The sequence below is a fragment of the Gossypium hirsutum genome, chromosome A05 (genome assembly GCF_007990345.1).
Source record: "Gossypium hirsutum isolate 1008001.06 chromosome A05, Gossypium_hirsutum_v2.1, whole genome shotgun sequence".
NCBI classification, from domain to species: Eukaryota; Viridiplantae; Streptophyta; class Magnoliopsida; order Malvales; family Malvaceae; genus Gossypium; species Gossypium hirsutum.
The window spans coordinates 79,822,794-79,847,710 of NC_053428.1; the positions used below are offsets into that span (position 1 = coordinate 79,822,794).

At 35.7% G+C, this 24,917-nt stretch overlaps 1 protein-coding gene and 1 pseudogene across 2 annotated transcripts; both read left to right on the plus strand.

The window, feature by feature from the left end:
* The first annotated feature begins 4,332 nt into the window (after positions 1–4,332).
* Positions 4,333–6,049, plus strand: LOC107957302 (uncharacterized). Of its 2 annotated transcripts, none has more exons than XM_041112501.1 (2): positions 4,333–4,502; positions 4,965–6,049. In XM_041112501.1, exons 1-2 carry the CDS (start codon positions 4,461–4,463, stop codon positions 5,640–5,642), a joined length of 720 nt encoding a protein of 239 aa, XP_040968435.1. In that variant the 5' UTR covers positions 4,333–4,460; the 3' UTR covers positions 5,643–6,049. The 2 variants fall into 2 exon arrangements, with proteins under 2 accessions (XP_040968435.1, XP_016748295.1); XM_016892806.2 differs by having other exon boundaries at positions 4,968–6,049.
* Positions 6,050–7,503: 1,454 nt separating this feature from the next.
* Positions 7,504–8,530, plus strand: LOC107961183 (transcription factor bHLH51-like; annotated as a pseudogene).
* Positions 8,531–24,917: the final 16,387 nt, after the last annotated feature.

The window sequence follows — 24,917 nt, forward strand, 5'->3', positions numbered from 1 at the left end:
CTATATGAATGCTATACTTTTGTTGTGCTGGAATCCCTTGCTCAAAACTTACTAAGCATAAATTGCTTACTCCGTTTCTTTGTTTCTCTGTTTTATAGATTTTGGCTCGTCAGCTATCGGACTCGGGATTTTGGAAGTCGAAGTCTCCCACACTATCAAAGCCCCCTTTTGGTACAATTTTGGTTGAACTTTGAAATGGCATGTTAGGACTACCCTTTTGTTGTTGGTCATGTACCCTTCGGTTTTGTGTAAATTTGGATAGCCATGCGAAAATGGCTTAAATATACTTTGATCATAGCATTATAATCGTTTTGTATGTTGTCCGTCGAGAGGTATGGAAATGTTGGTAACGGTTAGCCATGGGAAGGGTTATTCTTGATCACTTTTGGAATATGTATGACAAACTCTAGTTGATCCATGGAGGATCATGAAATAGGTAAAGTTTACCTTAAAAAAACAGATGCTGGCAGCAGCAGTGATGTGGATGTGAAAAATCACTAAAAATAGTAGGAATTGAATTAAATAGTGAATAAATTATATAAACGAACCTTGATGAATCTATTTTCATAGGAAAGTAACGAAACGATCATATGGATAGTATGTTAAGAGATATTCAGGTTCTCGTGAGACAGGGCCAGAACGGTTTCTGGATTCCCTATTCCGACTTTGGAAATTCATTATAAATTAACCAGAGATAATTAGAAGTCATGCCATATATGCATAGATTCCCTTTTGAGTATAGTTTCTATAGAAACAAACGACATCAGTATTGAAGCCCTGTACAGGGAGATATCCAAGTCGTAATGTGCAAAGGTCAGTGTAGTCGATCCCTGTAACATGGGAGAATTTGACTAATAAACTGTACTAATTGGCCTGACCAAAAATTCTAGAAAAAAAATTGTAGATGCATATATGAGTCTAGTTTCAGGGAAAAATCACGAAGCTGATTTTCGAGTTGTGAAACTCAAGATATGATTTTTAAGGTGACAGTGACGCAGTTAGCCAGCTTGCCTGGAAAATTTAAAATGGATTGTGCAAAGAAGTGATTTAAGTCTGCAAACCCCTCGTATCCGACTCCGGCGACGGACTCGGGTACGGGGTGTTACAGAATTTAAGATTTCTTCTTAACTAAGCATTCATGAATGGATTTGGGGAAGGAATGTGTCTATTCAGATTTGGGGAAGCATTTAAGAACCAAATTTATTAATTATGTGTGAACACATCTAGATGTTAATTTGATTAGCAATTTAGGAGCCTATAAATAGCTTGAGTCTTGTCATTTGTAAAGTAAGACTCTTCTGAATATAACTTATATTTGTGAGATTTGTTCTCTCTGGTTATTAATTGAACTTATCGAACTTATCAAACTTTCTAGTTTGTAGTGTTCAACAATTTGTCTTCTCACTCTGTTCCCCATCTCGGAGTGTGGTGACTTCCTTTATATTGAGGTTCTAGTGAGTCTGAGTGTTAAACGGGTCTTTTCTTTAATATGCTAAGGTTCTTTAGTTAAGAATACTATTGGTCGAGGTTTTCCATCATTTGAACAGTTCAAGACGATCCATCCATTCAAGCAATTTTTCGAGCAATCCACACTTGGGAAATCGCATCAGGTTGGTTTAAGAGCTTTACAAGCTCAATTAAGACTCAATTTTGATTGTGACTCATATTATAGTTGTATTAGTGAATGTTTTGTTGTTCTTTTGAATATTTAAGCTGAATTCAAAAGTGATAATTGATGTTAACTGTCATAGCATCTTATAGGTCGGTCCAGAGACCTGATCGGAAGTAGGGTGTTACAAAAATAATCTAAGTTTGGGAAAAATTTGAGCCCGAGAAAGCTTGTGCTCGAGAAAATCTAATCTTGAGCTTATCTGAGCTCGGAACAATCCTTGCCCGAGACTGACCCAAGGCCGGACCCGAGTTTGAGACTGCTCCGATCTCAAGCTTGAGATAAAACCGATCTAAAACTTGCAAAATCCCAAATTAATAATGAAACAAATATTAATATTTAAAATAATTATATGGTAATATTTAAAATAAAAATAAAATATGAATGAAAACTCATAATTATTTAATTTATGAAAATATATTTAAATATTATATAATAAATTAAACTAAATTTTAAAAAATATATAAATAATTTTTAATGCAATTATTAGATGTATAATAATTATTCAAAGTTAATAATTATTCAAATTTATAAAATTTAAATTTAGTGATTATATAAAAATTATAATGATGTAATATATCAATTTAATGATCTGAAAAATCAAATTAAGCCTAAAGAACTCACCTATCGAATTTGTTAAATTTTTAATTAAATGAAAAATTAAATTTGTGTGTACTCATTGTACCCATAATTTATATGAAAATGAACGTGAAAACTTTTTAAAATAAATTTTATTTTTAATTTGAGACATTTTGATGAATACAAAACTGATAGAAATGACATGACTTTTGTGTTAATTTTTAGCAAGTTACAAAAATTCTATAATAAAGCAAAATGGGGTATACATGGGCACAAGGACAAATTTTGGACAATGTTTTCATTATATCTCATTATATTTTATTTATAATAATTTTATGGTTTTTATAATTTGTTTAAATTTTTTTTAGTAATTATCGATAGCTATTATATTTATTATATATATTGATAATTTTATATTTTTTCACAACTTTTTACTAGTTTTTATATTTTTCTATAATATTTTGAACTAAAGCTAAAATGAACGGGATAAATAGACGTTTATATTCAAATAAACTTGAACATTTATTTGTCCTGGATCATACTATACGTGTATTTTTAGTTTTTTAGGATTTTAGTTTTTTTAATATATGGTACATGGCATCTACATTAGCATACTTGTCTAAGTGGCATGTCACGTGCTAGCTTTTCATTAATTTTGTCAATTGCGTAAATGTTTGTTAACAATCAAATTAGTCAATGGAATTTTCGGGAAGGCTTAATTCTTTTTGTCATTGAGGGCCCAATTGAATACATTTTTCTAAAGCTTAATTTATTTTTATTGGGTAAACTACAGAAATAAAAACTTATGAATGTTTTACATTAAATTTTAGTTACTAGACATTAATTTGTTACAAAATGTCATTAACGTTATCGATTTATAACATTTTAATCACTTAATTATTAAGTACCATTTTAAATCATAATTTTAAATCATATTTAGTCATTAGACTTTTTCTTCTAAAGCAATTTAGTTATTTTTCTTCTATTTTCTTTTAACTTTCATTTTCCCTTTTATTTCTTTATTTTTCTCATTCTTTCCTTTTTTTCACAAAAGATTTGAAAAACAAAAGGCATAAATTTAATTTGTTGATTGATATTATTATATTTTAAACCATACATGAATTATAGTAAATTACTGAAGCACAATCAATAAAATTAAACTTAAATATAATTTCTAAAAATTAGAACCTAAAATAAAATTTAATTAATCTAATAGATAAAAATTTAAATGAATTAAACATATATCCATGTTATACACAGAAATATCTTGTTTTCTTCTTACCTTTTACCAATTCTCATTATTTGATCCTTTCTTTTTTGAGTTTCAATTTTGTCTTAAGTCTCGTCTATTACAAAGAAACCTAACCCTTGTAATTAACTGTAAGTTTTTGCTCATTCCCGATGAGCAAGACAACAATTGAACTTGGAGAAAGGTTGAAGGCAATGAGCTGTTACTGGCTTCGTTGGATTTACTGGTTCAATTCTAGTTTGTTTAAATTAGGCAGGTGAAAGAGTAAGAAAGAAAAGGATTTAGGTTTTATTTTAAATTTTATTTTTTAGATGAATGAAATTTGTTTTGGGTTTTAATTTTTAGAAATTGATTTGGATTTAATTTTATTGTTTGGGTAGGAGTAATTTTATTATAATTTATGTATAGTCTAAAATAGAATGATATTAATAAAAAAACTAATTTTATCTCTTTTACTTCTCAAATATTTAAAAGAAAAAGAAAAAGAAAAGGATGAGGAAAGTAAATAATACAAGAAAAAGGAAAAGAAGAAAGAAAGTTAAAAAGAAAACAAAACTAAATAGCTAAAAAAAAGTATAGGGATTAGATATGCAATTTAATCTAAAATTTTTGTTCAAAATGATAATTTAACATATCGATAACTGATAAGTGACAAAAAAAAGTTACAAATCAATAACCTTAGCGACCATTTCATAACAAATTTAAATTTGGTGACCAAAACGTAATTTAAACAAAATATAAGTGACCATTTCTGTAGTTTAAAGAAAAAAAGCAAAAGATCAGGGCGTGTCATTCACGCTCATTGAAAGGCGGTGGTGCTAGAATCAAACAGCTGATCTCTTTCGATTTCGTTACTTCACTTCATCGCCACATAATAAACACAGCGCGTCCTTCGTCTGTTGATTTTTCTTTAATTTCTCAATTCTCAATTCTCTTCTATGGTGGTAGCCACCAAACCAAAGCATGGCTATCTCTCTAAGTTCAGTGTTCGGGTTTAATTTAAAGGTGAGAAACTCATATCTATCTCTTGTTTCTTTATTATTCTTACTACTTTTGGTCTTATTAGGATTGGTTTCTTTTGTTTCCATAAAAGCTTTTTATGCCATATTTGGTTGTTTTTTTAAACTGGGTTCTCATGTTTTCAGTAGTTCTAGCGATAAGCCAAAAAACCAAAAGTGGATTAATGCAAGAACCTGTTTTCTTAGCCTGATTTCCTTTTCCTTTATTTAATCTTAATGGTGGTCTGGATGAATGATTGTTGATTTTAGCCTGTTTCATTTTCATATGTAAAAACTTGTCAAACTTTGTTGCCTTATATATTATATTATGCTACACATTATAACATTATTCTGGTTACACTGCATATTCTGCCTTTGTATTTTCCTGCTGATAACATTCCATAGTGTTTTGATGGGTTTGAAATTTTTTAATTTAGTTTTATGTCTGTATATTTGCAATTCTGAATAGCAGTATGTCTCGAGATCCTGTATTGGAGGAGCTTCAGTACTTAAGGCCAACCCCAGTGTATCTCCCTTTCAAATGTATGGCTCGGGGGGACGTGTACACCAAAAAAGAAGGGGCTTATGTCTTTCAGTTGAAGACAGAGACCGACTAGTCGCGAATAGCAGCATAAAGGATTCTGGTGATGCTGAGAAGCTGGTTTCTGATGATCGAGTTTTGGCCGTGAATCCCCCATCATTGGATAATGAATCGCGCTCCCCTACCTCTGAGCCTAGTAATGGTTCAATGGTTTCTTCAACTCCGATGCAGGAGGCCTCATCACCTCCAAATATACAGACCACAACAAAAAAAGTATCTCTAACGGCTAAAGAAAGATTAAGGGCAGCTCGGGTTCTAAGCCGTTATGCAGAGTCAAAGTCATCTAAATCAGAGATGGGAAGTAATGTACTGGATGCTATGAGGGAAAGTGATAAGGGGAAAAAGAGATCTCGGCTTCCCGAAGCGCCTACAAATTTGTTCGATGACAGCAAACGAGGAATGCCAAAGCAAGGCCTTACTTTTCAGTTTCCGGGGGGAAATGATCTCCTTGTAATCATCTTTTCGGTCGTTTTTATCAGCACGGTAATGTTCACGACAACTTACATAGTATGGAAAGTTGGAGCCATACATTTTAATGAGTATTAAGATGAAGGGCAAGAATGAGGTACAAGGTCAAAAGTATCGCAGAAGAACACATGGCATCTTTGATTTCAGGTACAATCGATGTCCGAGCGTTATGCAGCCGATTTTTACTTTTCGATAAGCCATCTGTACGTGAATGTATAAAAAAAATTGTGTGAATGATGTTTTTATTATCAATGCTGAACCTCTCTGGCCAAATATATTAACTGGCTTGTTACAACTGAGAGTCACTTTTGGGAGAGTTTAGGTATCGTTACTGCCCGAACTTAGAGATACGATTTACAGGAGCTGTTGAAAGTGCTGCTGGCCAGATTGAATTTACTGCCTAGTTTTGGTAGGCTTTAGAGTCACATTGCTCGGTTTAGTGTATCTGGTTTTGCATTTCAGAAATGAAATCTAAGTTTACTGCATATGCTTTGTTATGGATTTGTTCTATCTTCTTATAATGAATGAAGCATGATTTTTCATTAAATTTGACTCATTTAATAGCTCAAACACTTGTTTGAGTCAAACGAGTATTTACAAGTGTAAGTGTCTTGGGGAGAACTTGAAGATGACAAGCGGTTGATAGAAGGCCGTCTAAATCTTTAATACTTGTTTAGGGTGAGTTGCTAATTGAGTGTCCATTGAAGTTCCTACATCATGACTAACTGTTGAATGGTAATTTAGGCGACCTTGTTTTGCTCTTGTGGGATGCCATAGGCATAACTACGTTTAAAACATAGAGAAAAGCAACCAAAATTTTGCCTGTCGGGGATAAAAACCTAAAATAATCGATTTGTTGATGCAAATATTGTCGGATTGTATTCACCGTGAGAACTACCTCGGGTCGGGTTCAAGCAACTAGCATTTAAATCAATGTTGTTAATTGAAGTGGTTAAAGTAAATGAACCCGAGTTAATTCCATCCATATAACTATCCTTAAGATTTGCAATCCTTTCTATTTTATACTTAGAGTAATATCTTTAGATCAATACATTAACAATATTAAAAGTAGGGTTAATTCATTAATTATTTTAACATCCAAGTTAATGGCTGCACTAACAGAAAAACTTGATTGATATATTTTTGACTAGGACATCCGGTAGAAATAACCCAAAGTAGGAAATGGGTGATTTGGTGTGGATTTAAAAAAGGAGAAACAGTTGATAGAGAAAGAAGATGCTGTTTCTAGATAATGTGCTTAAAACAGTGTTAAAAACAGTTCATCCATGACTTCTCTTCCCTTGCCAACTCTCATTTTCTCCACATTTATATCCCCACATTACACTTTAATGCTTTGACGGATAGAAGGTAAATATTGTTAAATCTATTATCATTTTACAGTAAGAACGTTTTACTCTACCATTAGCTCTATTTTATTATGGATTTATAATCTTTAAATCCATTATTACTTCTATGAATATTAGATATGTCCATCTTCGTCCTACCCTACCTTATCACGTTCCACTTTAAGTTAATTTTTATTACTTATCTTTAATATTTTCAATCTTTTAAAGTTAAATAAATATTTAAATATTATTCTTCAAAAAATATTTAAACATAAAATATATAATTTTTTATATAACATTATTATATTTTTATCTTTTTAATAGTTTATATATATATACACAATAATAAAATGATAATTTCATTATGATAATTTTATTTACTAAAACTAATTAAGGTGAGGCAAGAAATTACTATAATCACTTATTATTTACTACTAAAAAAAATTTACCTCACTGTCTACTTTTAAAAAAAAATTCACTCAAAAAATTATTCGATTTAAAATCAGTTGGATTTTTGCTTACGCTTATTCCATCATCCCAATCCCAACATGTTTTTTAGCCATAAAAATCATCAAAATTAACCACTTTAATTGAAATGACAGGCAAATAAGGCCAAACATGATTTTAATTTGAAAGTTACGCACCATCGGAATATGAAGATCACACATTATTTGCTCAGGAAACAGTACCCTTTACCAATTCCCTAATAAAACCCCGGTGGATTGGGAGTTCAAGATTAGCTTTTGATCATGGAGAATTATTACAAATCTTCTAGCCGGACTGATTTCAGTGATAAAGTAAGCAATGATTCTTCTTTCATAGTCCCATGGACGATACCAGTTGAAGAAATTGCAGAAGATAAAGCTACAACAGTTTACACAAGTCATAGTCAAGCTGAGAAACGTCGCAGGGATCGGATTAATGCACAGCTTTCAGCTCTCAGAGAACTCATCCCCATGTCTCACAAGGTACTCACTTCCTATCAACATTGTTCTCTTCAGCTACAGTTTAAGTCGCTCAAAACCTAACTTGGGTTTTCTTTACAGATGGATAAGGCAGCTTTGCTGAAATGTGCAGTGGAACAAGTGAAGGATCTAAAGCGAAAAGCGGCAGAAATCAGCAAAAGCTTTCAATATTCCGACAGAAATGGATGAAGTAACAGTAGATTGGGATCGTCCCCAAGACATAAATCCCAACGGTACAAGACAAGGTAACGACAGCAAAGACAAGATCTTCATCAGGGCTTCGGTCTGTTGTGATGACCGACCTGAAGTGTTCACTGAACTCATCAAAATCCTCAAAGGGTTAAGGCTAAACACCATTAAAGCTGATATTTCAAGTGTTGGTGGAAGAATGAAATGCAACTTCATCCTTTGCTACAATAGCATTGATGAAGAAGAAGAAGAAGGTGAAGGAGTTTCACCAACCACTCTAAAACAGTCATTGGATGTGGTTTTAAGTAGGATTGCTTCATCATCTGATGTTTCGGATTGTCGTATTCGAAGCAAAAGGCAAAGGTTGTTCTTGCTTTCTCAGTTTACACAATCAAGTTAATTTATATATAAAAATATACTCCATTTCCAAATAACATCAATGCAAGTATGCAACCTTTCTTCGTTTCTTTTTAGTTTTACATTAGAGTATTTGATTCAGTCGATTGCTACGCGATCATATCCTCGAAAAGATTCTTCATTTTCCAAAAATTTAATCGGAGAACATTCTTTGACGAATAGAGGAACCGTTACAAATTAATGAAACCAAATATACCGAAAGATGGTGAGAAAAAGATAGGAGTAGACCTGTAACACTAAGTGCAATGACGTGTGGTGGTTAAAATTGCTAAAATATCCAAGTCCCTTTACAAATTGTGAAGAGGTTAAGGGTGCTTGAAAATAACGTCAAGTAAAGGAAAAGGTTGAGATAGCTATGAAGAGAGTTTAGGAGTTAGAATTGCTAAAATGTCCAAAAGCCATTAATGAGTTGTGAAGAGCTTTTATTTATAAATTTCAAAAGTAGGAGGTACAAAGTTATGTGTTAAATAAGAATAATGAGAGAGATTTTCCGGTAAAAAAAGACATTAAACTTTTTTATTAATAAAGGGTTAAAATTATGGATAATGACAACTAGGAGTTCATTATATTTTTGAAAGAAAAGTGACAACCACTTAATATTGTAGGAAAAAGATAAAGAGGAACCTCTTAACTTCCTCTTCATATGATCCATCATGTCAAGTTTTTTAGAACATCTAAAAGTGAACATAACTAAAATATCTTGATATATTTTAGGGTTATTTCCACTTCTTCTACTTTAGTAAAGTAGTAACATAAGAAATAAATTATGTGGAATGTCTTTCGGAACATGAGTTGTTCTTAATTAAGGGTTGTTCTAATATGTTTTGAACTTGAGTTGTTCTCAATATATATATTTATAAAGGTTGTTCCATAGCTATTGTCAACATAATTGTTATTGGTAAATGTTGTTTTGAATAAGAGTTGTTCTTAGTAGAAATTCTTTCAAGTAAAAGTAATTTCGATGAGGAGTTGTTCTAAATAGGGTATTTTTTTAACATGACTATTGATCTATTCTAATTTGATATGTCAAATTGGATACTTTTGAATACTTAATGAGTTTGTTCTCAAGTAGTGTATCAGTCTTTTTAATGCTTTTTAGTGATTCATAGCTTTTAGTGTTAATAATAAATTTTCTAACATTTTACTTCTTTTGAGACCCAAAATAAAAACACTATGTGAACTCAACTCAAGTCACATTATTCTTTTTAAGGGAATTTTTTTCAATGTTAGGGTTAGCGAATATGATGTATTTAAGGCATCTTTATGCCATAACAAAAGGGGGATATTTTTATCATTTTTTTGTCAACATCTTTTATTCCCTCACCATTTTTAGTTTTCTAGGTTTTCCTTTCTTAGCTTAGTAGTTAGTTGTTGATGTTTTCTTCTTTATTTTTACTACTCATTTAGTTTTCTTTCAAATAGACACTAGACTCTTCGTTGTTATTTTGGGATTTTCTTTAAAGCATTCAATAGATTTACTTATTGTTGGTTACCAAAAGTGCAAAAATATTAACTTGGCCTATGGATTTTTCATCATTTTTGCTATAATCATTGTAACACCCCGAACCCGAGACCGTCACCGGAGTCGAACACGAGGTGTTAACAGACTTTAAACCACTTATAAAAAAATTTCCCAGACACTGCCAATCTGCGTACTAGTCGCTTTAAAAATCATATCTTGAGTTCAGAAACTCGGACTCCAGTTCCGTAAATTTTCCCTGAAACTAGACTCATATACCCATCTACATATTTTTTTCTAGAATTTTTGGTTGGGCCAATTAGTACAGTTTATTAGTAAAAGTCTCCCATGTTACAGGGATCGACTACACTGACCTTTGCGCATTACGACTTGGATATCTCCCTGTACAGGGCTTCAATACTGATGTCGTTTGTTTCTATAGAAACTAGACTCAAAGAGGAATCTATACATATATGGAATGACTCCTAATTATCTCTGGTTAATTTATAATGAATTTCCAAAGTCGAAACAGGGAATCCAGAAACCGTTCTGGCCCTGTCTTACAAGAACCTGAATATCTCTTAACATACTGTCCATATGATCGTTTCGTTACTTTCCTATGAAAATAGATTCATCAAGGTTCGTTTACATAATTTATTCACTATTTAATTCCCTTCCTACTATTTTTAGTGATTTTCCAAATCTACATCACTGCTGCTGTCAACATCTGCCTTTAAGGTAGACTTTACCTATTTCATAGTTTCCATGATTCAACTAGCCTTTTAGCATAAATAGCACAAATTATGATAGTGATTAACCATTCCCATGGCCAATCCTTGATTATAACATTATACTCAAACATATATAAGCCATTTTCGCATGGCTATCCAAAATTATACAAGTCCAAAGGGTCCATGACCCCCAACAAAAAGGGTAGTCCTATACATGCCATTTCGAAGTTCAACCAAAATTGTACCAAAAAGGGGGGGCTTTGATAGTGTGGGCGACTTCGACTTCAAAATCCCGAGTCCGATAGCTGGAGAACCAAAATCTATAAAACAGAGAATCAAGGAGACGGAGTAAGCAATTTATGCTTAGTAAGTTTTGAGCAAGGGATTCCAGCACAACAAAAGTATAGCATTCATGTAGCTAAACGGATAATTTCATATGCACAATTTTTCAATATCATACTTACTTTACATTACCGACCCTTTTATTCATACACAAAGATCAACTTAGCCAAAGGCCGGTAGCTCATTTATCAACTGAGCGAATACTTATTTGTAAGGGCTCAACTAATTCAAAGCACATACGAAACATACCTCAATGTTGGGATGTTTCAAGCGTATTAACTGAAATTTTTACAGCAAGGTCATTCATTCCCAAATCACGTACCTTCGGAATTTAACCGGATATAGCTACTCGTTCAAATGCCTTCAGGACATAGCCCGGTTATAGTAACTCGCACAAATGCCTTCGGGACTTAACCCGGATTTAGTAACTCGCACAAATGCCTTCGGGCTTAGCCCGGAATTAGTATCTAGCACAAATGCCTTCGGATCTTAGTCCGGATATAGTCACTTAGCACAAAGCCTTCGGGACTTAGCCCGGACATCATTCAAATAACCATGCACATTTAACAATAAATCATGGCACATTCGTATTTCGTTTTCGTTAGCAAAACTCAAACACAAGACACTTATCATTCTTGCAATTTCGGCTCAATAGCCACACACAAAGAGCATGATTTTGATTTGCTTAAACATGATCTAATCAAATCATAATTTAAGCTCTTTTACTCAAGAACTTACCTCGGATGTTGTCGAACGATTCCGATGGCTACTCGACCACTTTTTCCTTTCCCTTATCCAACTGGGGTCCTCTAAGCTCTTGAGCTAATTCAAACAAATTTAACTCATTAAAGTCTCATTTTGCTAGCTTATGGCCGAATATGACAAGGAGTTTGATAGGTCATATGGCCACCCTTTTAGCTCAAATACACAATGGTCATACGCATTTTTAATCATATCAAGCAATTTAATACAATTCATTCAAACATCAAAAGAGAAGCTCAAGGTACTTAGCCCATATATACATTAGACATTAGAGTCACATGTGTACGAAATCACGAATCGAATTCAACATACTAGCTAATATTTCCCCTTAGCCGAATTTTCTAAGTCAAGCTAAAGCCATCAATAGGCTACCTATGGCCGAACATACACATAGCTTATGTACTTATTCATGTGGCCGAACATACATGTCTATGTTGGGGCCGATTGCAACACTTAATACATTCTACAAGTATGGTTACTTGTATTGACTAAACACCATTTTGTTTCAAGTTCAAAACTTGGCTAATACACACATATATACACTAGTAAAGCATCCTCTCCCTTTCCATCAATTTAACACATGCATTACTCATTAATATACAAAAATTATATTCGGCCTTAGCACACAACTTGCTAGCCGATTCTTCTCCATCTAGCAACCAATGCACATATGTGCTCACTCAAAAATGCTAAAAAGAAGATTCAAGAATCATCAATCCACCATCACATGCATCATTAACAAGCTTCATATTTAGCATGCAATGGCATTAACACAAAATCCACCTAGGCCGAATATCATCCCCATGACATAGCAAAGATTTGAACCATGGGCTAATTAGAACTCAAGCTAGCAACTAAAAACATGCATGAATCTCATGGCACAACCTCAAACATACCTTGATCTAGATACAAGTATGGCCAAACCTCCTCCTAATCCTCTTCCAAACCAAACATGAAGCAAGAACTCCTTCCTCCTTCCTTAGAATTTTCGGCCAAAAGAAGATGAAAAAGGATGAACAAAATTTTTCTTTTCTTTTCTTTAACTCACGGCAATGGGAGGGGGGGGAAACAACCACACACTTTTTTTTTTGTTTCCATTTCTTTATTACCCATACTCCTTATTTTATTTTTCCTAACATACCTCACTAACATAACATGTTTGTGACATGTTTCCACTCATAGCATGGCCGGCCACTATGCCTTAATTTGGGTAAATTGACATGCAAACCCATCATTTTCACAATATGCATTAATAGGCCACTTTGCATTTGCTTAGCACATTTCAAAATTTTCTCACATAAGTCCTATTTGATAAAATTCACTTACAATTAACAAAATTCAAACACGAAATTTTCACACATGCACATGTACATATAATGAGCATCAATTATGACGGTTAATTATTTTTATGACTCGGTTTAGTGGTCCCGAAACCACTTCCCGACTAGGGTCAATTTTGGGCTGTCACAACTCTCCCCCACTTAAGAAATTTTCGTCCCCGAAAATCTTACCGGTAAATAGGTTTGGGTATCGTTCTTTCATCGAGCTCTCGGTTTCCCAAGTAGCTTCCTCGATCCCGTGTTTGAGCCATAACACCTTAACTAACAGAACCCTTTTGTTTCGCAACTCTTTCACTTCACGAGCTAGGATACGAATCGGTTCTTCTTCATAACTCAAGTCAGATTGAATTTCAACTTCTGAGGGATTAATCACATGTGACGGATCGGATCTATAACGTCGAAGCATCGAAACATGAAAGACATCGTGAATCTTTTCAAGTTCAGGGGGCAAAATCAATCTATACGCAACCGGACCAACTCGTTCGGAGATTTCGTACGGCCCAATGAATCTCGGGCTCAACTTGCCCTTACGGCCAATCTGAGTACCTTTTTCCAAGGCGAAACTTTAAGAAACACTTTATCTCCCACCTAATATTCAATGTCTTTTCGTTTCAAATCCGCATACGATTTTGACAATCTGTGGCTACCTTCAGACTTTCACGAATTACCTTTACTTTATGTTCGGCATCTTTAATCAAATCAACTCCGAAAATTTTACTTTCACCGAGCTCGGTCCAAAACAATGGTGTACGGCATTTACGACCGTACAAAGCCTCGTAAGGTGCCATCTTAATACTTGATTGAAAACTATTGTTGTAAGCGAATTCAATCAAAGGTAAATACCGTTCCCATGAACTACTGAACTCGAGGATGCAACATCTCAACATATCCTCAAGTATCTGAATTATACGCTCAGATTGACCATCGGTTTGGGGGTGAAAAGTAGTGCTAAAATGCAGCTTGGTACCCAAAGCTTCTTGCAATTTCCTCCAAAATCGTGAGGTGAATCTCGGATCTCTATCCGACACGATAGAAATAGGTACCCCGTGTAATCTCACAATCTGAGAACGTACAATTCAGCTAGTTTATCCAATGAAAAATCCGTACGCACGGGGATAAAGTGAGCCGACTTAGTCAGTCTATCGACAACAACCCAAATCGCATCTTTCTTACTTGCTGACAATGGCAGTCCGGACACAAAGTCCATTGTGACTCGATCCCATTTCCATTCGGGTATCATGATCGGCTGAAGTAATCCTGAAGGCACTTGATGTTCTGCTTTCACTTGTTGACATATTAAACATCTCGAAACAAAGTCGGAGATGTCTCGTTTCATACCATGCCACCAAAACCGACGTTTCAAATCGTTGTACATTTTCGTACTCCCCGGGTGAATTGACATTCGGCTACAATGGGCTTCGTTCAGAATCATCGAAATGAGTTCCGAATTCCTTGGAACACACAAACGACTTCTGAACCTCAAACAATCATCATCATCAATTTGAAACTCTGATTCCTTGTTCGGAACACACTCAGCCCGTTTTGCAACCAATTCATCATCAACTTTCTGGGCTTCACGAATTTGATGAATCAATAATGGTTTGGCTTTTAATTCAGCTACTAACACATTGTCGGGTAGAACAGACAAGTGTACATTCATTGCTCATAAAGCAAACAATGATTTCCGGCTTAAGGCGTCCGCAACCACATTAGCCTTTCCCGGGTGGTAATCAATGACAAGCTCGTAATCTTTCAACAACTCAAGCCAACGTCTTTGTCGTAGATTTAAGTCTCTTTGAGTCATCAAATATTTGAGACTTTTGTGATCCGAAAATACATGGCACTTTTCACCAAATAAGTAATGTCGCCATATTTTTAAAGCAAATACGATGGCAGCTAGTTCAAGATCATGGGTCGAATAATTTTTCTCATGTGGCTTTAATTGTCTCGACGCATAGGCCACCACTCGACCTTCTTGCATCAATACGCAACCCAACCCAAGTAGGGATGCGTCACTATAAATGACAAACTCTTTGCCTGATTCGGGTTGCACTAAAATTGGAGCTTCAGTCAAATAAGTTTTCAGTTGATCGAAACTTTTCTGACATTTCTCCGTCCATTCGAACTTAATATCCTTTTGAAGTAGCTTCGTCATTGGTGTGGCTATCATCGAGAAACCTTTGACAAATCGTCGGTAATAACCGGCGAGTCCCAAAAAGCTCCGAACCTTAGTAATATTTCTCGGAGGTTTCCAGTTAAGTATGGTTGAAATTTTGTTCGGGTCAACTCGAATACTCGATGCGGATACCACATGACCCAAGAAGCTAACCTCTCTTAACCAGAACTCACACTTACTGAACTTAGCATATAACTGCTTATCCCGCAAAATTTGCAACACTAGTCTCAGGTGCTCAGCATGTTCGGTCTCATCTCTTGAATAGACCAAGATGTCATCAATAAACACAACTACGAACCGATCCAAATATGGTCTGAAGATCCGATTCATCAAATCCATAAATACCGCAGGGGCATTAGTGAGCCCAAACGGCATCACTAAGAATTCGTAGTGACCATATCTCGTTCTGAAGGCAGTTTTGGGTATGTCCGAATCTCGAATTCGCAACTGATAACAGCCCGATCTCAAATCTATTTTTGAGAACACTGAGGCTCCTTTTAGTTGATCAAACAAATCATCAATACGCGGTAACGGATATTTATTCTTTATCGTCACTTTATTCAGTTGACGATAGTCAATGCACAACCTCATGGTTCCGTCCTTCTTTTTCACGAACAATACTGGTGCACCCCAAGGTGAGAAACTTGGTCGAGCAAAACCTCTATCCGTCAATTCTTGCAACTGAGCTTTCAACTCTTTTAACTCGGTTGGTGCCATACGATACGGAGCTATCGAAATCGGCGTAGTCCCAGGTACAAGCTCAATACCAAACTCTATCTCCCGAACAGGTGGTAAACCCGGTAATTCTTCAGGAAAAACATCCGGGTATTCACAAACCACCGGCACAGATTCGGGTTTCTTTTCTAATTCTTTGTCATCAAGTACATACGCAAGGTATGCTTCGCACCCTTTTCTTACATATTTCTGGGCCAACATTGAGGATATTACAGCTGACAACCCCTTTAAGTCCGTAGACTCAACTCGGATCATCTCGTTATTTTTGCACCTCAAATCAATAGTCTTGCTTTTGCAATTCACAACCGCATCATGCGCGGTCAACCAATCCAAACCAAGAATAACATCAAATTCATCAAACGGCAAAAGCATCAAGTCCGCCGGAAAACAGGAACCTCGAATTACTAGGGGACATTTCTTACACACTTTGTCGACAAGCACGTAACGACCCAAGGGATTTGACACCCGAATTACGAACTCAGTAGACTCAATAGGTAAAGTCTTACTGGATGCTAAGGTTTCACATATGTAAGAATGAGTAGAACCGGGGTCAATCAAAGCAATTACATTAGTATCAAAGAGAGTAAAAGTACCGGTAATAACATCAGGCGAAGAAGCATCCTCGCGGGCACGTATAGCATAAGCTCTAGCAGGCGCACGAGCCTCGGATCTGGTCGTAGCATCTCTAGATCCTCTCTGACCACCACTAGCATTGCCCGTAATTCCAGATGGTCTACCTCGAGCAGTGGTAGCACTCGGTTTCCCACTCTGATTTACATTCTATTCAGACAACCTCGGACAATCTTTAATGAAGTGGTCAACTGATCCGCACTTGTAACAGGAGCGGTCAGGGAATCTACAACTCCCCGAATGCCATTTACCGAAAATATCGACATTTCGTTCTGTCTCGACGTTCATTCCCAACACTGGCGACCGAAGTGCCTCGTGTACCCACAGGGGGTCGATCACGATCTCGTCTAAAAAGGCCCGAAGTGCCTTTAGACCGGCCCACATCATCTCGAAATTTCTTCGATGCCTGTTGAAGAGACTTTCCCGAGGATCTTTTACGAAACTCTCCAGTTCCCACATCAACTTTTTGTTTTTCTTTTCTAAGCTCTTCGGCTTTACAAGCTCGCTCGACAAGTACTACGAACTCTCGTATTTCAAGAATGCCCACGAACATTTTTATATCTTCATTCAGCCCATCCTCGAAGCGTTTACACATGATAGCCTCGGACGAAACACATTCCCGAGCGTACCTACTAAGTCTAACAAATTTTCGCTCGTAATCAGTAACTGACATAGAACCTTGCTTAAGCTCAAGAAATTCCTTCCGTTTTTGATCAACAAATCTCTGACTGATATACTTTTTCCGAAACTCAGTTTGGAAAAACTCCCAAGTTACTTGCTCTCGAGGCACAACAGAAGTCAGAGTACTCCACCAATAGTAGGCAGAATCGCGTAGCAAGGAGATAGTACACTTTAGGCATTCATCGGGTGTACAAGATAGCTCATCGAGTACCCGGATAGTGTTGTCCAACCAAAATTCAGCTTGCTCGGCATCGTCGCTATCCGTAGCTTTAAATTCAGTAGCCCCATGTTTTCGGATTCTGTCAACTGGGGGCTTATTTGACCTTATTTGGTCAGTTTCTGGAGGTATTGTAGGTGCGGGGGTGGTATTAGTCGGGAATGCAGGTTGTGGAACAGCCGTATTAGTTCGAATGTATTGGTTGAACCAATCATTCATCACGCTATAGAAAGCTTGTCTAGCTTCATCATTCGGGTTACTAGCATTAGGTTGAGAGTCCGCCGGCGCTGTCCCTTGTGCGGGAGCAGGCGCTACACTCTCAAGATCATCAGCTACCGCTCGGTCGGGATCGGGATCCATTACTATAAATAAACACATTTACAATTGTCAGAAATCACCACACTATCAAATGATCACATAAAATGGCATGTATAGCTAGACCCAACGCATTACGGTAGTCCTAGAATCGACTAAATCGTAGCTCTGATACCAATCAAATGTAACACCCCGAACCCGAGACCGTCACCGGAGTCGAACACGAGGTGTTAACAGACTTTAAACCACTTATAAAAAAATTTCCTAGACACTGCCAATCTGCATACTAGTCGCTTTAAAAATCATATCATGATTTCAGAAACTCGGAATCCAGTTCCGTAAATTTTCCCTGAAACTAGACTCATATACCCATCTACATATTTTTTTCTAGAATTTTTGGTTGGGCCAATTAGTACAGTTTATTAGTCAAAATCTCCCATGTTACAGGGATCGACTACACTGACCTTTGCACATTACGACTTGGATATCTCCCTGTACATGGCTTCAATACTGATTTCGTTTGTTTCTATAGAAACTAGACTCAAAGATGAATCTATACATATATGGCATGACTTCTAATTATCTCTGGTTAATTTATAATGAATTTCCAAAGTCGAAACAGGGAATCCAGAAACCGTTCTGGCCCTGTCTTACGAGAACCTGAATATCTCTTAACATACTGTCCATATGATCATTTCGTTACTTTCCTATGAAAATAGATTCATCAAGGTTCGTTTACATAATTTATTCACTATTTAATTCTCTTCCTACTATTTTTAGTGATTTTCCAAATCTACATCACTGCTGCTGTCAACATCTGCCTTTAAGGTAGACTTTACCTATTTCATAGTTTCCATGATTCAACTAGCCTTTTAGCATAAATAGCACAAATTATGATAGTGATTAACCATTCCCATGGCCAATCCTTGATTATAACATTATACTCAAACATATATAAGCCATTTTCGCATGGCTATCCAAAATTATACAAGTCCAAAGGGTCCATGACCCCCAACAAAAAGGGTAGTCCTATACATGCCATTTCGAAGTTCAACCAAAATTGTACCAAAAAGGGGGGGGGCTTTGATAGTGTGGGCGACTTCGACTTCAAAATCCCGAGTCCGATAGCTGGAGAACCAAAATCTATAAAACAGAGAATCAATGAGACGGAGTAAGCAATTTATGCTTAGTAAGTTTTGAGCAAGGGATTCCAGCACAACAAAAGTATAGCATTCATGTAGCTAAACGGATAATTTCATATGCACAATTTTTCAATATCATACTTACTTCACATTACCGACCCTTTTATTCATACACAAAGATCAACTTAGCCAAAGGCCGGTAGCTCATTTATCAACTGAGCGAATACTTATTTGTAAGGGCTCAACTAATTCAAAGCACATACGAAACATACCTCAATGTTGGGATGTTTCAAGCGTATTAACTGAAATTTTTACAGCAAGATCATTCATTCCCAAATCACGTACCTTCGGAATGTAACCGGATATAGCTACTCGTTCAAATGCCTTCGGGACATAGCCCGGTTATAGTAACTCGTACAAATGCCTTCGGGACTTAACCCGGATTTAGTAACTCGCACAAATGCCTTCGGGCTTAGCCCGGAATTAGTATCTCGCACAAATGCCTTCGGATCTTAGTCCGGATATAGTCACTTAGCACAAAGCCTTCGGGACTTAGCCCGGACATCATTCAAATAACCATGCACATTTAACAATAAATCATGGCACATTCGTATTTCGTTTTCGTTAGCAAAACTCAAACACAAGACACTTATCATTCTTGCAATTTCGGCTCAATAGCCACACACAAAGAGCATGATTTTGATTTGCTTAAAACATGATCTAATCAAATCATAATTTAAGCTCTTTTACTCAAGAACTTACCTCGGATGTTGTCGAACGATTCCGATGGCTACTCGACCACTTTTTCCTTTCCCTTATCCAACTGGGGTCCTCTAAGCTCTTGAGCTAATTCAAACAAATTTAACTCATTAAAGTCTCATTTTGCTAGCTTATGGCCAAATATGACAAGGAGTTTGATAGGTCATATGGCCACCCTTTTAGCTCAAATACACAATGGTCATACGCATTTTTAATCATATCAAGCAATTTAATACAATTCATTCGAACATCAAAAGAGAAGCTCAAGGTACTTAGCCCATATATACCTTAGACATTAGAGTCACATGTGTACGAAATCACGAATCGAATTCAACATACTAGCTAATATTCCCCTTAGCCGAATTTTCTAAGTCAAGCTAAAGCCATCAATAGGCTACCTATGGCCGAACATACACATAGCTTATGTACTTATTCATGTGGCCGAACATACATGTCTATGTTGGGGCCGATTGCAACACTTAATACATTCTACAAGTATGGTTACTTGTATTGACTAAACACCATTTTGTTTCAAGTTCAAAACTTGGCTAATACACATATATATACACTAGTAAAGCATCCTCTCCCTTTCCATCAATTTAACACATGCATTACTCATTAATATACAAAAATTATATTCGGCCTTAGCACACAACTTGCTAGCCGATTCTTCTCCATCTAGCAACCAATGCACATATGTGCTCACTCAAAAATGCTAAAAAGAAGATTCAAGAATCATCAATCCATCATCACATGCATCATTAACAAGCTTCATATTTAGCATGCAATGGCATTAACACAAAATCCACCTAGGCCGAATATCATCCCCATGACATAGCAACGATTTGAACCATGGGCTAATTAGAACTCAAGCTAGCAACTAAAAACATGCATGAATCTCATGGCACAACCTCAAACATACCTTGATCTAGATACAAGTATGGCCAAACCTCCTCCTAATCCTCTTCCAAACCAAACATGAAGCAAGAACTCCTTCCTCCCTTAGAATTTTCGGCCAAAAGAAGATGAAAAAGGATGAACAAAATTTTTCTTTTCTTTTCTTTAACTCATGGCAATGGGGGGGGGGAAACAACCACACACTTTTTTTTTGTTTCCATTTCTTTATTACCCATACTCTTTATTTTATTTTTCCTAACATACCTCACTAACATAACATGTTTGTGACATGTTTCCACTCATAGCATGGCCGGCCACTATGCCTTAATTTGGGTAAATTGACATGCAAACCCATCATTTTCACAATATGCATTAATAGGCCACTTTGCATTTGCCTAGCACATTTCAAAATTTTCTCACATAAGTCCTATTTGATAAAATTCACTTACAATTAACAAAATTCAAACACGAAATTTTCACACATGCACATGTACATATAATGAGCATCAATTATGACGGTTAATTATTTTTATGACTAGGTTTAGTGGTCCCGAAACCACTTCTCGACTAGGGTCAATTTTGGGCTGTCACAATCATATTCATCAAAAACTCCTTTAAGAGTCACTAAGCATTTCTAGACTTTGCCCTTTTTATTGTGGTTACTTAATGAATCATTTAAACATGAAATTGGCTGGTCTTTGTATTTTGATGATGAGTAAGAACTGTGTTTTGTAGTGGTTGGTTAATAGAAATGTTGCATGATTAACTTTAGAGTAAGAAACGAAGTTGTAAAAATTAGACTAAATTGAATAGACTTCAGAACTTAGAATTGACACCTCTAGGGGAACATTTAGATATGTGAGACTGAGAGGAGATCTTATTGTGACCTAATTTGATTATCGTGATTTAGTTTAGTGATGTTGAGAGATAAACCAAACTAAATCATCTAATTAGGTTAAATGGTGATCAAGAGGTAAAACTGGACCAATTAGGAGTTTGAGCAATTTAGATCCCTAATTCAAGAATTAATTAGCAACATGAATATCAATCAAACACTTTATCTCATTGAATTAATATTTGTTATACTTTTGATTGTTATTCAATTTTAGTCCTCCTAGGTATAGTTAAGTGTAATTAACCTTGAATTATGACTTTATGTAATATAACACTTAGTTATTAGCTAGTTAGACTTATAACATCCTGAAAGTTAGTGGTGCCAGAAATAGTGGTTTTAGAATCCCCTTTTTTGATAATCGAGTTAATAAATATTATTTATTAATATTTATTGGTTTATTGCTTTGTTATATTGAATTTTGGTTCTGGAATTTTAGTGATTTGATAGTTAGTCAAAGTACAAGTGTTTCGACCTAAAAGTTAGTGATTTTAGAAAATGAGTTATCAGGACCTCATTTCCGTAAATCAAGCCCATCAATATTTTTTATTAAATATTTACAGAGTTTTTATATAGATGAATTGAATTTTTGATAGGTAATTTTTTTTGAATTTGTGGTTAATTAAGGTATATGGACTAAATCATAAAAGTTGTAAAAGTCAATCACTATAGATTTTTATTTGCTAAAAGGCCTACTTAGTAAATACATTAAGGACTAAATAAAAGTTAGACCATTTTTGGAATATGAGTAATATGAGTGGACGGTTGGTGGTTCGTTATGCTTATAATATTGTTAATTTAAGTTTTAATTTAAAAATTAAGAAAAATAAAGTAATAAAGTATAACAAAACATGAAAAGAAAGAGAAATGCCTTCTTATGTTCTTCTTCATTCATGAAAGTCACCATTTTTTCAAAGGGGAGAATCAGTCTTAGGGCTTAAAACTTTAAGTCCTTGGTTGATCAAGATTTGAACCAACTAGTAGGTAATTAAGGAAAAGGAAAAATTGTAGATTAATCCCTGACACTTCTATTGTTGCTGTTTGCACCTGGTAAGTTCATACAGAACTTAATTTATTAATTCATGTTATGTTTGTGATATTGTTTTACTTTTTAGTTCGAAATGTTAGGTAAATAATGTCTTTTTGTAACACCCCTCACCCTTATCCGACTTCGGGATAGGGTTCAAGGCATTACCGGGGTTTCACATTCACAAACATATTAAATCAGGTCACCGAGTTTCACTCAAATTTAAAGCTTTTCAAACACGTGCGTCTCGTCCCTTAAATAGGCCTTCGAGGCCTAAAACATACCTAGGGGGAGTTTGGGACGAAACCGGGGACATTTGATAAACTTTGGGTACCTTGGAAAATTTCCTTTACTTTGAAGTGTCACACGCCTGTGTGGGTGGGGCCGTGTGATCACACACGCCCGTGTGGCTTGGTACATGCCCATGCCCTCAGCCCGTGTGCAACATGACTTTAACCTTATCATACAATTAGGGGCACACGGCCAAGACACACGCGCCGTGTACAACACTGACTTAAAATTTTAGGTGCAGGGGATGCATGACCATACCACACACCCATGGGAGTGGCCCATGTGTCACACACGGCCTAGACATACACTCGTGTACCCAACCGTGTGGACCCTAATAGGCTATTTTTCAAGCCTTTGGTCACCCTTTTCAACACTTATACTTAATGATTATCAAATGCAAAGCAAAACATGATTATATTATTATAAATGTTCTTGGCAAAACTTATTGCATAGAAACCTCATATCATTGGTTTTTCACAAGCCAGGTTATTTCCCATCTTATATTTATGCGTTTCCATGTCACTTTAACACATTAAAGATTGGCTCATACTTGTGACTCATTGCCAATTGGAAACAAACCATCATATATGAATATAAACATGCATGGAAATTTTGTAGGTCATAGCCTACTTCAAAATAAGCCAATTCCTATGGCCATATACAAAAAAAGAAAAAGAAAAAGGAAAAGATAGATACATCTTTACATGCCTTTATTTGGCACATCAATTGACACATATAACAAAATACTCAAGAGTTCTATACATGCCATTAAACAAAATAGAAATGTCTTTATACCAAAGCTGGTCTAGTTGATAGTGTACTGACTCTCCAACTGTCTTCCAATCCTTACAAGTCCTCGAGCTCTATAAAACAGGGGAAATGAGAGGGTAAGCATCTACATGCTTAGTAAGCTCGAATAACCGGAAAGTAAACTTACCAAGTAATTAGCATACATCCATAATAGATAATGAAACCAACAAGTATGAAATGGTTCCCTATCACATGCACTCAATCAATGAGTTAGTCATATAACAAAGCACCATGTAATTTATCCTAGATAAACTCATCATCCATCGTTTCATTGATATACATCCTTCTCATGTTAATCCCGTTGAGTTTCTAGGAAATCTCGATGGAATATCCATTAACCATCAATTCATAATGATAATCATTTCAAGTGTGCACTGCCGTGAACCTCACATTTTATGGCGGGATTACCAGTCCAGGCTAAATCCCCCATTTACAAAACTCATAAGGTGATGTTGGGATTGCCAGCCCATGCTAAATCCCCTTATAACAACAAACACTTTTATTGAGCTCGGATCTGAATTACCAGTCCAGGCTAAATTCAGACCTTAATTGAATTACCCGTCTGGGCTAAATCTATAATGCACATGTATTCTTCGGGAGGCTCGATCATCCAAAGGAACACTCATCCGGGCTGGATCCTTTTTATAATTGAGATTAATGGATTACCTATCCGAGCTAAATCCTTTTTGCAACACATGCAGGATCTCAATTCGCTTGTAAATCATGGTTTATCCATCGAATTCCCTTTTTAAACCTCAACTGAGACATTTTTCAACATATCATTATCAAAGATGCATTTCATGAAATCTTTATGTCATCAATAAATGCAAACATCATTCATTCACAAATCATATAATTAGGCATATTAGGAGTTTACTTTAAGTTATCCGAACTTCACTGGTATTCGTTTCAGTTTCATTGGCATAATTGCAAAAAAAACCCTCAACCTTTGGGGGCTTTTGGATATATACCCCTAACCTTTTTATTTTTTGATTGACACTCTCAATGTTACGATTTTTTAAGAAATCAGCCCAGTTTTAATAGTCAGAATGAGTTGACCGTTAATCAAAATGTAGGTCAACATAGCAGCCCATGTGGCATGCCACATAAGCGCACGACGTTATAGATGACGTCATCTATTTCACAAAATTTTTTTCTCTCATTTTCTCTCTTGCAAAACACATGGTTGCTGCCATTTTTTCTCTCTCATTTTCTCTCTTGCCAAACACC